This window comes from Populus euphratica, unplaced genomic scaffold, assembly GCF_000495115.2.
Source record: "Populus euphratica unplaced genomic scaffold, PopEup_1.0 scaffold5.1, whole genome shotgun sequence".
Lineage (NCBI taxonomy): Eukaryota > Viridiplantae > Streptophyta > Magnoliopsida > Malpighiales > Salicaceae > Populus > Populus euphratica.
The window spans coordinates 638,917-654,285 of record NW_011499848.1 but is presented as its reverse complement, the minus strand read 5'-3'; the positions used below and the strand labels follow the sequence as shown (position 1 = coordinate 654,285).

At 31.0% G+C, this 15,369-nt stretch overlaps 3 protein-coding genes and 1 long non-coding RNA gene across 4 annotated transcripts in view; 2 read left to right on the top strand and 2 right to left on the bottom strand.

Annotated features, from left to right (window-relative positions):
* LOC105119035 (hyccin) overlaps positions 1 to 4,936 on the bottom strand; it is a 9,173-nt gene extending 4,237 nt beyond the window's left edge. The window contains 1 exon segment of the mRNA XM_011017137.1: positions 4,890 to 4,936. Within this exon segment, the coding sequence (XP_011015439.1) occupies positions 4,890 to 4,936 (47 nt within the window).
* Positions 4,807 to 7,021, top strand: LOC105112328 (geranylgeranyl diphosphate reductase, chloroplastic-like). The gene has a single exon (XM_011008006.1). It carries the CDS (start codon positions 4,935 to 4,937, stop codon positions 6,288 to 6,290), a length of 1,356 nt encoding a protein of 451 aa, XP_011006308.1. The 5' UTR covers positions 4,807 to 4,934; the 3' UTR covers positions 6,291 to 7,021.
* Positions 7,022 to 7,209: 188 nt separating this feature from the next.
* LOC105112314 (uncharacterized) overlaps positions 7,210 to 15,369 on the bottom strand; it is a 10,237-nt gene continuing 2,077 nt past the window's right edge. Inside the window, exons 2-3 of the long non-coding RNA XR_839725.1 lie at positions 14,587 to 14,593; positions 7,210 to 7,222 (exon numbers count right to left, since the gene is read on the bottom strand). This is a non-coding gene — a long non-coding RNA (uncharacterized LOC105112314). The remainder of the gene's footprint in view (positions 7,223 to 14,586; positions 14,594 to 15,369) is intronic.
* EMB1379 (embryo defective 1379) overlaps positions 12,348 to 15,369 on the top strand; it is a 9,122-nt gene continuing 6,100 nt past the window's right edge. Inside the window, exon 1 of the mRNA XM_011007995.1 lies at positions 12,348 to 12,358. The gene's annotated coding sequence lies outside the window, so the exon portion shown is untranslated. The remainder of the gene's footprint in view (positions 12,359 to 15,369) is intronic.

The window sequence follows — 15,369 nt, the reverse complement described above, 5'->3', positions numbered from 1 at the left end:
CCTAAGATTTGCGTCATGAAAGTTTGATAACTAAATAGAATAAAATAATTAACGGGTTTACCCAAAATTAATTGGATTAACCCATCAAACCAAGTTAACCCGTCAAGTCCGGTATATGTGTCATGAAAGTCTGATAATTAAATATAAAAAAATTTAATATTAACAAACTAAGCTAAATGAAAAAATTAATTAAAAAAAATTCAGGTTAACTCGTCAAATCAAACTAACCCATCAAACCCGGGATAAAAGAATTTATTAAAAGAAAAACTACAAAAACAAATTAAAAAACAAATAATTTAAGGTTTCATTTAATTTTTAGTGTATATTATAATATAATATGATATAATAATTATAATTATAATATATTAAAGATGGGAATGTGATTATAATATAATATAATATAATAATATCATATATTAAAAATGAAAAAGTGAAAGGGGTGGGAAAGCTATAATAGTTTTACTACGCATTTTAATATATTGTTAATTTGGAAGTATGGTATACTAATTATTTTTAAAAAATATATATTTTTAAATATATTAAAATAATATTTTTTATTTTTTAAAATAAGTTTTGATATTAATACATCTAAATAATTTAAAAATATATAAAAAATAATTTTTTAAAAATATCAAAATTTTATTAAATGTAATTTTAAATAGTCTCTTAATCTTCTACACCGACTAGTTCCTTAGCATCTAAACAATGATAAATAAAAATTATTAAAAGAATCCTACAATCTCGCCATGAAAAAACCACAAAACATCTCACATTTTCTCCAATTATAAATTTTGATACGATTATATTTTAGATTATAGATTTCTCCAACCCAGCAAAACTATTTATAGTTTCTCCTTCAAAGATATTCTCTTTAATCTCTCTTTAAATAGGTACCGTTAAAGACTCCATCTTTATTTATTAATTTTCTTTTGAATTCCTTGAGGATCATATAATTTTATTTCCTTGTATTATTTTTGCTTAATATTCATCAAGTTCTGATCTTTTGGAAATTTGGATTGTTATTTTTTTTTAAAGTTTCGTGTGTTAATTTGCTGCTAAATTTTGTTTTGACTTCTAGGGTTTGTTCTCAGGTATTTGTTGGGTTGGCAGTAAATTCTTGTCAGAGTTTAATTTAGGGTTGAAACTGCGTCTGGGTTTTTAGTTATTTTTGGTTTTGGAATCAAGGGCTGTAGTTAGTTCGATCTCTTGTGATTTTTATTAGCTATTCATTTTAGGGCATCTGAATGCCAGCAGAGCACAGAGGTGTCAAAAAGTCTTGTTCAGTTGTCTTGTAATGACGTTTTGCTCCATAGTCACGGGTCAATCAATGATCCTCCTCCAGCTCCGATCTCTGAGATTTTTAATTGCTCCGATCACTGGTACTGTGTATCTATATTTTTTTAAGATTAATTATGTCTTTTGGAGCTTGTCTAATCCTACAAAGTTTTTAAGTGATATTATAATTTATGATATTTAAATTAATAATTTTTAAAAAATAAATTTAATATTTAACTAATTAAATTAAAAATAATGAGAATACTAGATTTACCTCACAGATTATATGAGTATATAAACAAAGATAATAAAAAATGATCCAACCTATCACTGTTTGATGGGAAGATTAAACTTATTTAATTGTTTTATTTTATTTATTTATATTAGACTATTTGAATTGATAAATTAAGTTTAATAATTAAATGTTTTATAATATGTTAAACAAGGTCATTAATGTCTTGAGATATTGTTTTTTTTTTTTAAATTAGTTAATAATGAGATTGACTCGTTATTATATAACAATACATAAATTATTATTGACGTGCCTTCAGGTTTGAATGCAATTGAATGTAAATGGTTTTTCAAAAAATATATAATAATAATCAATCAATTCATACTTTTAGAGTAAGATTAATAGGCAAAGGCAATAAACAAGAGGAAAGACAATTTTAATAAATATACTCCATTAGTTTGTATAACATTTATAAGAATACTTTAACTTTATAATCAATTTATAATTTATATGTACATCATATTAATATTAAAATAATATTTCTCAATATGAAGGTCTATATAAAATAACTAAAGAGTTTTGCTCTACTAAAAAATAAACATAAAATCTATAGAATAATTAACTTTTTATATAGATTGAGACAAACACATCACCTTGGTTGCTTATTTATGTAATTATTTTTGTTTTTGAAGCAAACTACATAAAAAAATCATTTAACAAATTATAAAATATAATTTATTATTTATGAAACTTAGTATAATTTGCATTTAAAACACAAATTAATTGAAAGCAGCTTCGAGCTAATTCTCTTCTTATGCTGTATCCAGAAAGTAAATTAATTCACTGTTTACTTCTATAAAGTAAACAGTAGAGAATGTCTTCGTGGTTTATGGTTGGTCTGAATTTGATCCAAACCTAAATGTATTAGACCGGATCCAACCCAGTAAAAAAATCTAATTTTTTTAATTTTTAATTATGTTTTATTTTTCAAAAGTGAATAGTGGAGAACATCTTCACTGTTTGTGGCCAATCTGGGTTCGATCCAAATCTAAATGTGTTAAATTGGGTCCGATCCAGTAAAAAAATTAATTTTTTTAATTTTTAATTTTGACTCATTATTATATAACAATACATAAATTATTATTGACGTGCCTTCAGGTTTGAATGCAATTGAATGTAAATGGTTTTTCAAAAAATATATAATAATAATCAATCAATTCATACTTTCTTCTAGAGTAAGATTAATAGGCAAAGGCAATAAACAAGAGGAAAGACAATTTTAATAAATATACTCCATTAGTTTGTATAACATTTATAAGAATACTTTAACTTTATAATCAATTTATAATTTATATGTACATCATATTAATGTTAAAATAATATTTCTCAATATAAAGGTCTATATAAAATAACTAAAGAGTTTTGCTCTACTAAAAAATAAACATAAAATCTATAGAATAATTAACTTTTTATATAGATTGAGACAAACACATCACCTAGGTTGTTTATTTATGCAATTGCTTTTGTTTTTGAAGCAAATTACATAAAAAAATCATTTAACAAATTATAAAATATAATTTATTATTTATGAAACTTCGTATAATTTGTGTTTAAAATGCAAATTAATTGAAAACAGCTTCAAACTAACTAATTATCTTTTTATGCTGTATGTAAAAAATAAATTAATTTACTGGTCACTTCTATAAAGTAAACAGTGGAGAATGTATTCGTGGTTCATGGTTAGTCTGGATTCGATCCGATCCAAACCTAAATGTATTAGACTGGATCCAACCCAGTAAAAAAATATATTTTTTTTAATTTTTAATTATATTTTATTTTTTAAAAGTAAATAGTGAAGAACATCTTCACTATTTGTGGCTGATTTGGGTCCGATCCAAATCTAAATGTGTTAAATTGGATCCGATCCAGTAAAAAAATCAATTTTTTTAATTTTTAATTGTGTTTTATACAAAAAAATAGTGTTTAACATTATTTAATGACGCAATATAAATTAAAAGGAGATTGTATAATGATATAGTATTTGCAAAATTTGATCGTAATCACAATTTATTCCTAATGATATTTTACCTAATTTTATTGCATACTTAAAAAACTATGAAAATTGTAGTTCTTATAAGATGAATTTTGTACGTGATGAAATTATAAATAGTTTAATAAAATAATAAAAAATATTTTATATAAAATATTATTTATTTTATGATGTAATAACAGTAATTTCAGCTACAATATTTAAATTAAAAACTATATATATATATATATATTATGATTTTAATTTGAAAAACATTCTTAACAAAACACATTAAATTATTTTTTATTCAATCTCAATTTCAACTATAGTTTTAATCAAACATATATAAATATCAAACCAATCTTAATCAAAATTACATCATATAAAATATTTATTTTTTGAATTATAATTATAAAAACTAACACAACATCAAACATATTATTATTATTATTATTTATTTTTTGAAAATCCATTTACATTCAATTGCAAGGCCAGCTGCATTATAATAATTACAGCTTAAAGTAATTTTTATTTAGATATATATATTAAAATAATATTTTTATTTATTTATTTATTTAAAATATTTTTATATTAGTATATCAAATAATCTAAAATAAAAATAAAAATTAATTCTTTTTTGAAAAATATAATTTTAACCGCATTCATTATCAATACAGTAAAAAACCAGTGTAGCGATAACAAAGTCATTTCAATTTCAATATCCGATAAAATTAACCCCAGGAAAAGTAGACATCACCAAAGCTTCATGCCACCAGTAAGAAACCAGTGTAGCAATAACATAGCCCAACAACATGTAATCAAGTACTAGAAGACTTGATATAAATCTTCAGATCCAAAACACAATTGAAGGCAATGTGTTTGTATTTTTTTTATTTATTTTTTAATTCAGTAAATTCATCAGGCAGTGTCCAATTCTTTTCATCCAAGAAATCAAAGTTTTTGTTGAAAAAATGGTAAAGAGAAGTTCTGGGATTTTTGAGAAAAACAAAGGAGAAGTATTTTTAAAATAAATTTTTTAATTTAAAATTACTATAGCAAATGAAAAATCTCCCTTTAATTTATTTTTATCTTTATGATTTAAATTTTATTTAAAATTCAAATTAACAACTTTTTTAAAAAATTCAAATACAAAAAATTATTTAAAACCAGACAGGGAGTGTCCGTTAAAGAAACAGAGGACGTTTGGTCTTATTTAACAAAAACGAATAAAAAAACAAACAATTATATATAAAAAAATAACATACAACGTACAAACAGATTAAAATAATCAAAACGATTCTTTCCACCAAACCCAACTCCATTACAATCCAAACTGCCATTATCATTAATCACTCTTCTTTAACTCTCCTCACACCCTTCACTGAACCTCCCATCACCATGGCTGCATTTACACTAGCACACAATCTTCTTTTCGCTCCAACCCCACCTCTCAAGACCCTAAAACCTCACCAAAAACCAAAACCCCACAACCTAACCATCACCGCCACCTCCATCTCGGGCCGCAAACTCCGCGCCGCCGTGATCGGCGGTGGCCCAGCTGGTTCGTCCGCCGCAGAAGTCTTAGCAGCCGGTGGAGTGGAAACTTTCCTCTTTGAACGCAGCCCTTCCACAGCTAAGCCATGTGGTGGGGCCATCCCTCTCTGTATGATCGACGAGTTTTCCATCCCTCTTCACCTCGTCGACCGACATGTCACTCGCATGAAGATCATCTCTCCTTCGAATCTGACCGTTGATTTTGGTTCCAGGACTTTAAAGTCTCACGAGTTTATCCCCATGTTGCGCCGCGAAGTACTGGATTCTTTTCTCCGATCTCGCGCTCAATCCAACGGTGCTCATTTTATCACTGGCCTCGTAACGGATATTGAGGTGCCTGATTTTTCTTCTTCCAAACCTTATGTTATCCATCACACGATCAATAATCGTAAACAATCGTTAGCCGTTGATTTGATTGTTGGTGCTGATGGAGCCAATAGCAGGGTAGCGAAGATTATTGATGCCGGGAACTACAGTTGTGCCATTGCGTTCCAGGAGAGAATCAAATTGCCGGATGAGAAAATGGAGTATTATCATGATCTCGCGGAAATGTATGTCGGGAATGACGTGTCGCCTGATTTTTATGCGTGGGTGTTTCCAAAATGTGACCACGTGGCGGTGGGGACTGGTACGGTGTGTGCGAGGCAGAATATTAAGGTGTATCAAAGAGGGATTAGGGAGAGGGTTAGGGAGAAGATTAAGGGTGGGAAAGTGATTAAAGTGGAGGCGCACCCGATCCCTGAGCACCCACGTCCGAGGCGCGTGCGTGGACGTGTGGCGCTTGTAGGGGATGCGGCGGGGTACGTGACCAAGTGTTCAGGAGAAGGGATATATTTTGCGGCGAAATCAGGGAGAATGTGTGGGGAGGCTATTGTGAAGGCTTCGGAAGGAGGGGAGAAAATGATTAGTGAGGAGGACTTGAAGAGGGAGTACTTGAGAGAATGGGACAGGAAGTATGTGAATACATTTAGGTTTTTGGATCTGCTGCAAAGAGTGTTTTATGGGAGTAATGCGGGTAGAGAAGCCTTGGTGGAGTTATGTGGGGATGAGTATGTGCAGAGGATGACATTTGATAGTTACTTGTATAAAAAGTTGGCTGCTGGAGATAGATGGGGTGATGTGAAATTGGTTTTGAATACTTTTGGGAGTTTGATGAGATGTAAGGTTTTAGGAAGGGAGATGGAGACGTTGAAGTTGTAAGCTAAGAGTTTTGCTCTTCTTGTTTTAGGTCAAGTTCTCTGTTGTATGACAAGTGACAAGCCGCCATAAACCCTTTGGGATGTATGTAAAGCTTTGTTAAGCGAAGATGTTCTTGATCAATGTTGTGTTCATGCAGGCCATTTTTCATTTTTTTTTTTTTTACCGGGGGAAGAGGAAGGGAGGGTGGATGTAGCAAGCCTACTTCCCAATGTTCTTTTGGAAATTTGAAGTAGCTATAGCAAGAATCTGTACGTTCCACATGTAATTTCCTTCAACCTTCCAACTGGAAGACAACCGGGAGCTAGACGTTGCTGGCTCTAATGATTTCATTGTACTGTGGAATGGATACGAAGATCGGTTCAAAGCCAAAATTGGGTTTCAGCGCTGTTGTATTCAAGAGAATCATCGATCGTCTTTTTTCTAAGAAAGATGAGGAGGAAGGGTGTGGAAGGTGGAGAGGGTGGATGTGGAAGGGCGTATGCTAAATGCCTTGGAAAGTTGCTGGAGTGGTCAGACAGCTGGTATTCTGCGAGTAATTTCCTCCAAGCTTCCAGCTTGAATGCTTCATTATTGATTGTACTTTGAGTTTTTTTTTTATATATTTTTATTGTTGGAAAGTGGAGTTTATGATCCTGATATCTTCTCAAGTTGCATGATGAATCACGCATTGCGTTCAATTACGATAAGTATACACGTAATTACAAAAAAACAAGTTATTTGTAAGTATTTAATTATAGAAAATTCAATTACATCAAACACTTGATGCTATGATTACAATGATGAGCAAAAATGAAATTCATCTGGAAAAACGAAGAGCAAGGTGCCTGGAAGTAAAAGAAACTGCTATGCAAGGAGCTTATTAGCAGAACCATCAAATAAGAAAACTTAAGAAAAATAAAATTAAGCAAGAAAAGTATTTATTTTCCTAGAAACTCAAGAAATAAGAATCTAAACATGCCAAATATCCATCTTCAACAAAAAAACTTAATCAATTGAAGCAGCAGCAGCATTAGTAGACGCACCAGAAGACACGAAGTTGATAGTCTCCAATATCATCTTTGACTTGAAGTTCTTTTCCTTCTCAAGGATCAACTCCTCCATCAGATTCTCAATTTTTTGCACCATCTGTGCCTTTCCATCAGCCTCCCTTCGTAACAGAACAACCATACTCTCCACTTGCTCCTTTAATTCCACTAAACCCTTCTCAACACTTCCTTCTCTGATAGTCTCCAATTCCATCTTTAACTTGAAGTTCTTTTCCTTCTCAAGGGTCAACTCCACCATCAAATTCTCAATTTTTTGCGCCATCTGTGCTTTTCTATCAATCTCCCTTCGTTTCCGAACAATCATACTTTCCACTTTCCTCACTAATTCCACCAAATCCTCCTCAAGAGTTCCTATTCTACTCATGTTTATACAAGTATGATCTCTCAATCTTGAACAAATCTCTAGAAGTTTTCTATGTATTCTGAATAATCAAGATGGCTTTAAATAGACTTTACAAATCATACTAGGCAAAGACTTCTTAACATCATCTCATGACGTGAAGAAATTAATCAAATAACTATCTCCTAATAAGAATAAAACTCTAACATTGACTTGTTACTGCAGAATTCGAACTTTAACGCAAATCATACTAGTCATAATTCTTGCAAACCTCTAGTCTCCTATAAACTATAAACTTACAGCTGATGTAGAACTCTAATTCTGTTAGGCGACTCCTATCAACGATGGTTTCACCTCCAAAACAAACCATTTTCACAGCCGCGTCTTTTTTGACCCAGCTTGAAATAATGGCTCGAGTTTATTCCCTTCAAATTTCCAGCCACTGATCCTTCTACTCTTCAGCTTGAACCCACCGAGTCAGTATCAGTACCAACAGTAATCTGGCATGCTTGGAGACAAGAAACATAGCCAGATAAGTATCCCCTGCAATAAAAGAACTGAGACATAAGCAAATGATAATGGAACTTCAGAAATTCAGGCATTGAACCATTGTACATGCAAGAAGCGTTTTCAATTCTAATGTTGAACCATTTCTCAAAATCTTAACAGCATCATTTGAACAAACACCCTGCGATGTCTGTAAGAAACCGAGACTTTTCTTCATCAGCTTGGAAATAAGAAGTCGTAGCAATCTAGTGCATGACTTCGTTCTCTGCTCTAAAATTATATGATTTCTTTGGGCTACATGTGCTCACTGAACACTGAACATGGAACAAAATTTGGATGCCGAAGGGCACTTGGTATACATACTGGACAAGTGAAAATGGATTAGAAATGCATGCATCTTCCCCCTTTGGAACACTGAACTTGGAACAAAATTTGGATGCCGAAGGGCACTTGTTATACATACTGGACAAGTGGAAATGGATTAGAAATGCATGCATCTTCCCCCTTTGGAACACTGAACTTGGAACAAAATTTGGATGCCGAAGGGCACTTGTTATACATACTGGACAAGTGGAAATGGATTAGAAATGCATGCATCTTCCCCCTTTGGAATTTTACTCTTTTAGAAAAATCTTAACAAAAAATGAAAATGAACAAGAGTTAGATTCAAAGGAATTCCTGATATGGATTGTTTTCTAGCGCATGATATATCTATGCAAGTTCATAAGCTCAACAGCTTTCTGGAGTACTCTTTCAATTGCTAGTCTAAATCTTAGTGCAATTAGTACTGGTGTCCTAATGAAAGATGACAATGCATGCAACGAAATCGGTAAGAATCCAAAAGCAATCAACTTCAATCGGGATTTGAAGACCAAAAATACTGCAGTATAATAATTATGCAGAAAATGGGAGGAAATGATACTTACAGTTAGAGGTAGTACCAGATGTGATACGATTTCCAGGCGATACACTGACAGCAGCTCCAGGTCTCAGCCACTTCTCATCGATGAATGTTCCATTAGTATCTGTGACCACAAGTGTTCCTCCCTTTTTTTCTGAATGCTGGCACGTAGAGCAGACACAGTTAAATGTGGAAGGCATACATTTAAATTTAAATATCCTATTTACTTATGCAATAACCATGACAGTGACAAGGGAATCCAAAAAATTAACTGGAGAAATTTACAGGCGGTTTGGTTCATACCTGTTGCAAATGGAATCACCATGTCTGCCTTTTCAGAAAGGCGGGCAGTAACCTCACTCTAGAGAAATTATTTTATATCATCACTTCACTTATGCCTCCCTGTCTTCCATTTTTCCTATTTTCAAATCCTTCTTCCTTTGAAAACTAATCAGAGAACATGCCAGAACTTCGTAGCCCACATGCTCCAAGTTTGATTCAGATTAAGCAGTAATTTGCCTCTCTTTTGATTAAGCAACAAACTTTGCAATGCATGATCAATAATTTCAACTTAAATTTTATTTATTTTCTGGACAAGAAAGTTCATCAATGTTTAATTCTTGAAAAAGAAACAGAACTCACTAAACAAAGCAAAAAGATTTTTCTTACCTCAGTAAATATTACAGTGACCGATTGGTACTTGTTTAGTTAAAAAACTATCCCTAGATATAGTTCTCCTTCAATCAATCCCAATTCCAGTTCCCATCTACAAATCAGTGCTGTTAATCAAGAAAATATGAAAAATATTTTTTTTGTGTTATCAGTATATTAAAAATCAAACTTATTTTTTAAAAATAAAATACACTTTTAAAATGCATAAAAAATAAAAGCTATCAATCACTGATTTTGAATTCTCATGGGAACGGATTTGTACAAGATATTAGACATGGGCCATGTATGTTCTTTGCATGTAGCAGGAATCCTAGTGGTTGTATGATAGTCTAGGCTAATTTTTGTTTATTGGGCTTATGGACTAGGATATGATGGCTCTCTTTTGAAAGGTTTTTCTTTATTTCTTTCTCTATTTTTTTTAACGTTAATAAAAAAAGATTACTAAAATAAATGGTATAGTTATATTTAGAGTTAAATAAATATTGCTAAACATATATAATAAAAAAATATTTAAAATTTCAATGCAATGATATTTTACTTAAAATTTTGGTATATTATAAATTAAACAATCGTTGCTAAAACTCTATTTTATATTAATAAATTTACATAAAGATGTAAATTTTGTTTGTTATTAATAAATATTTAATTTTTTAAAAAAAAAGAAAGGTGAAATTTTTTCCACTTCTAGTTGAGTAATAATAATAATAATTGAATAAAAAATATATTACTTTTTGTATTTCATTGAATATATTGTTAACTAACAACTGCATTTTGTTCAATTGGCGATAAATCCTAAAACGTTTTCATTGGAGTAAAATATACGTAAATATACAAGCATACACAACAATAACACTGATTTGCACATGGTATCATAAAAAAATACAACATTACACAAAAAATCCTATTAAATCCTCTAAAATATGACTAATAACTAATACATTGCCGGTGGATCAGGGAGGCCAAAGAATTGACAAGTTTGGTTGTGCACTTTCCTCTAGCCAAATTCATCAAGATAGCTAGGTTTAGCGCTAACTTAATCTAGACATGATTAAGTATGGTTGTATGTCATATATCATTAGTCATATTCAAGTTTTTTCGGACTCAAGATTATGTTAAAATCGATACTTGAACTTCATAATCAACTAAATTTAAGGTAATATAAATTTGATAAACATGTCAAGCTCAAGACATTTGGACTTAACTAGGTCTAAAATATTTAAACGTGGCAACCTGCCACATTCAAGTAACCCATGTTATCCTTGGATTTTCATGCTTGCTAAGCTAACGTGTCTTGGATCTACTGTATTTTCAAGGTATCTAGATTTGACAAGCCACTAAATCTAAGATACCATATGTCTTACACACATATCAGATCTATAATACTTGAATTTAACAATAAGTCTAATACAAAGAATTTGCATAAAAATAATAACATAGAAGAATCAAGGGATTAAGATATCATTTGGGATATAATTCATACCTTCTCTTAAAATTAATATTGGTATTTATAGCCTTATATTGTATAACTTAATTAACAATAGAATTAATAAAACAATAAAAAAGAATTAAAGCATTGCCAACTGCCCACTTTCTGCAGCACGTCCCACACTTCATATTCACACTCATGCAGCATGTAGCATGATCCCCTATCCATAATGTGTAGTGGATGTTGTAGCGGATGCATCACAATCAAGTCCAAAACATTTAATCCATCGAGCCAATTCGAGCATTACAATTATGCTAGTAAGCAAGCAATACAATTTCAATTTTCTAGTTGAATTTGAACCTATAATTTCTAAGTTCAAACTACTTAAATGCCCCTTTAGAACCACGGTAGAGTTTCAAGCACTTGTATTCTTTCAATATTCTCAAGCATAAGAGAACTGAAGCCAATAGCAATCGTTGTTGCTTGGTGTAGTAAACTTCATTTACTATATATTTCCATGCTAATTAATCCTACACACAGGGGTGCAACACAATGATAGTTCTAATTAGAAAATACTTTTAATTAAATGCTAACCTCTGGATAATGGATACCAAAAGGACTCGCTGGTAATTAAGGAAGCTCTAAGCTAGGTTACACTGCAAAAAAAAATAGTGTTGGTTTCTCACACTAAAAACGCCATTTGTATTAAATGAATCAAGGGATTTTAATTACAAGGAAAACGACTTGTAAGTTGATAATATTTTTAGTATTTAAAATTTCAATGCAACGATATTTTACTTAAAATTTTTGGTATATTATAAATTAAACAATCATCGCTAAAACTCTATTTTATATCAATAAATATAAAAATAATTTACAGAAAGATGTAAATTTTGTTTGTTATTAATAAATATTTAATTTTTTCCAAAAAAAAGAGAGGTGAAATTTTTCCCACTTCTAGTTGAATAATAATAATAATAATAATTGAATAAAAAAAATTACTTTTTGTATTTCATTGAATATATTGTTAACTAACAACTGTATTTTTTTCAATTGACGATAGATCCTAAAACATTTTCACTAGAGTAAAATATACATAAATATACAAGCATACATGACAATAACACTGATTTGCACATGGTACCATATAAAAAATACAACATTTCCCAAAAAATTCTGCTAAATCCTCTGAAATATGACTAATAACTAATACATTGTTGGTGGATCAGGGAAGCCAAAGAATTGACAAATTTGGTCGTGCACTTTGCTCTTGCCAAATTCATCAAGGTAGATGGGTTTAGCGCTGGTTAAATCTAAATATGATTAAGTATGGTTGTATGTCATATATCATTAGTCATATCTAGGTTTTTTCAAACTTAACACTATATCAAAATGGATATTTTAACTTCATAATTAGCTAAATTTAAAATAATATAAATTTAATAAACATGTCAAACTTAAGGTACTTGAATTTAATAATTAATTAAGTTCAAAATATTTAAACGTGACAAGTAATCACATTCAAGTAACCCACGTTATCTTTGAACTTTGATGCTTACCAAGCCAATATATTTTGGATCTAACATATTTTCAAGGTATTTAAACTTGACAAGCTACTAAATCTAAGATATCATGTGTCTTATAAACATATCATACCCATATTATTTAAATTTAACAATCAATTTGATACAAAGAATTTAAAGAGATATAATAATAGAGAAGAATCAAGGGATTATGATATTATTTAGGATATAATTCATATCTTTTATTAAAATTAACGTTAGCATTTATAACTTTATATTGCATAACTGAATTAACAATAGAATTAACAAAACAATAAAAAGAAATTAAAGCATTGTCAACTGCCCACTTTCTGCAGCACGTCCCACGTTCACATTCCTGCAGAAGTCCCACACTTCATATTCACACTCATGCAGCATGTAGCATGCAGCATGATCCCCTGTCTATAATATATAGTGGATGTTACTGTGAATAGTGGATGTATCACAATCAAGTCCAAAACATTTAATCCATCGAGCCAATTCGAGCACTACAATTATGCTAGTAAGCAAGCAATACAATTTCAATTTTCTAGTTGAATTTGAACCTATAATTTCTAAGTTCAAACTACTTAAATGCCCCTTTAGAACCACGATAGAGTTTCAAGCATTTGTATTCTTTCAATATTCTCGAGCATAAGAGAACTGAAGCCAATAGTAATCCTTGTTGCTTGGTGTAGTAAACTTCATTTATTATTTATTTCCATGCTAATTAATCCTACACACAGGGGTGTAACACAATGATAGTTCTAATTCGAAAATACTTTGAATTAAATGCTAACCTTTGGATAATCGATACCAAAAGGGCTCGTTGGTAATTGAGGAAGCTCCAAGCTAGGTTACGCTGCAAAAAAAAATAGTGTCGGTTTCTCACACCAAAAACACCATTTGTATCAAATGAATCTTGGGATTTTAATTACAAGAAAAACGACTTGTAAGTTGATAATATTTTTCAGTTTTAGTTTTAATATTCAATCTTCATTAACCTAGTATATTAAAGGGTTAATTAAGGGGGTTAAATTAATGTTTAACTAGGAAACATATGGTATTCCAATGATGTGATTGCTTTGGTATCAACGTGTAGAAATCCCAATTTAATGGGGAGACTTAGTTCGATATTGCATTGTAATATGTTTTTTAGGAATAATTTTATTAAAAGAAATTTATTTTTTCATTACATAAAAAATCAATATTTTTTTTTTAAATGAAATATACTCTTAAAATGCATAAAAAAATAAAATAAAATCTATCAAAGACCGACTTTGATTTCTTACGGGAATGGAATAAAATAAAATCTATCAATGACCGACTTTGATTTCTTACGGGAATGGATTCATACAAGATATTAGACATGGCCCATTTATGTTCTTTGCATGTAGTCTGGGCTAATTTTTGTTTATTGGGTTTTATGGACTAGGGTATTATAACTCTTTTTTGAAAGGTTTTTTTTTCTCTATATTTTTTTTAACGTTAATGAAAATTTACTAAAATAAATAGTATGGTTAAATTTAGAGTTAAATAAATATTGATAACAATATATAATAAAAAAAATATTTGAAATGTCAATGTAATGATATTTTGCTTAAAATTATGGTATAGTAATAAATTAAACTTGTCGCTAAAACTATCTTTTATATTAGTAAATATGAAAAGAATTCGTGGAAAGATGTAAACTTTGTTTCTCATTAATAAATATTTAATCTTTTTTAAAAAGAGAGAGGTGAAAATTTTCCCACTTCTAGTTGAATAATAATTGAATAACAAATATATTACTTTCTGTATTTTATTGAATATATATTGTTAACTAACAACTGCATTTTATTCAATTGGCATAGATCCAAAAACATTATCACTGGAGTAAATTATACGTAAGTATACAAGCATACACGACAATGACACTGATTTGTACATGGCACCATACAAATTTATTACAACATTTCATGAACAATGCTGCTAAAACCTCAGAAATATTATGATTAAGAACTAATTTCCTTATTGTTGTCTGCTATAAATAGATTAATCCACAGGCTTTTCAGCGTTCATTTGTTACCAGATGATGCTTGTAGTGGTGGTGTTGCCGTCAGCTTAGTTCTTCGCGCTTCTTTGTTCAGCTAATTAACTCCTCTTGCTTTCTTCGGCCTCCGGCCCTAAGCCACCAGCAACGTGCCCTTGCCCACTCCGGCAAGCCTGCGGAAGTCTTGGTGCACTCATTGGATGACTCAGAGCAGCCTGTGAGGCGCATAGAGGGGATCCTGAAGGAAATCCTTTTGGTGCAAGATCAGTGAGGATTTATTTGAGGGAAGTTAGGGATTTTCAGGCTAATGGAGAGTACGGAGTGAATTCAAGCATGTGAGGATTGCTTTTCACAGGTCCAACCATAGTTTTAAAACCCGGCCCGGCGGGTTAACCTAGGACCCGGCCGACCCGGAGCTGGAACCGAGCCGGGTTGATGACCCCGGGGCTAGAACCGGGCCGGGTTGATGAAAAAATAAAGTAAGCTATGACCCGGCGTGACCCAGACGACCCGGCGGATTGACCCGGAAACCCGGACGACCCGGAAAAACTCGGTCAAAAACCCGGTGGTAACCCGTTGACTTTTATTTATTTTTTTATTAAAACGACGTCGTT

What these genes read in the sequence shown, in the direction of transcription:
- LOC105112328 (XM_011008006.1), top strand. Translation starts at nt 4,935, where the DNA reads ATGGCTGCATTTACACTAGCACACAATCTTCTTTTCGCTCCAACCCCA.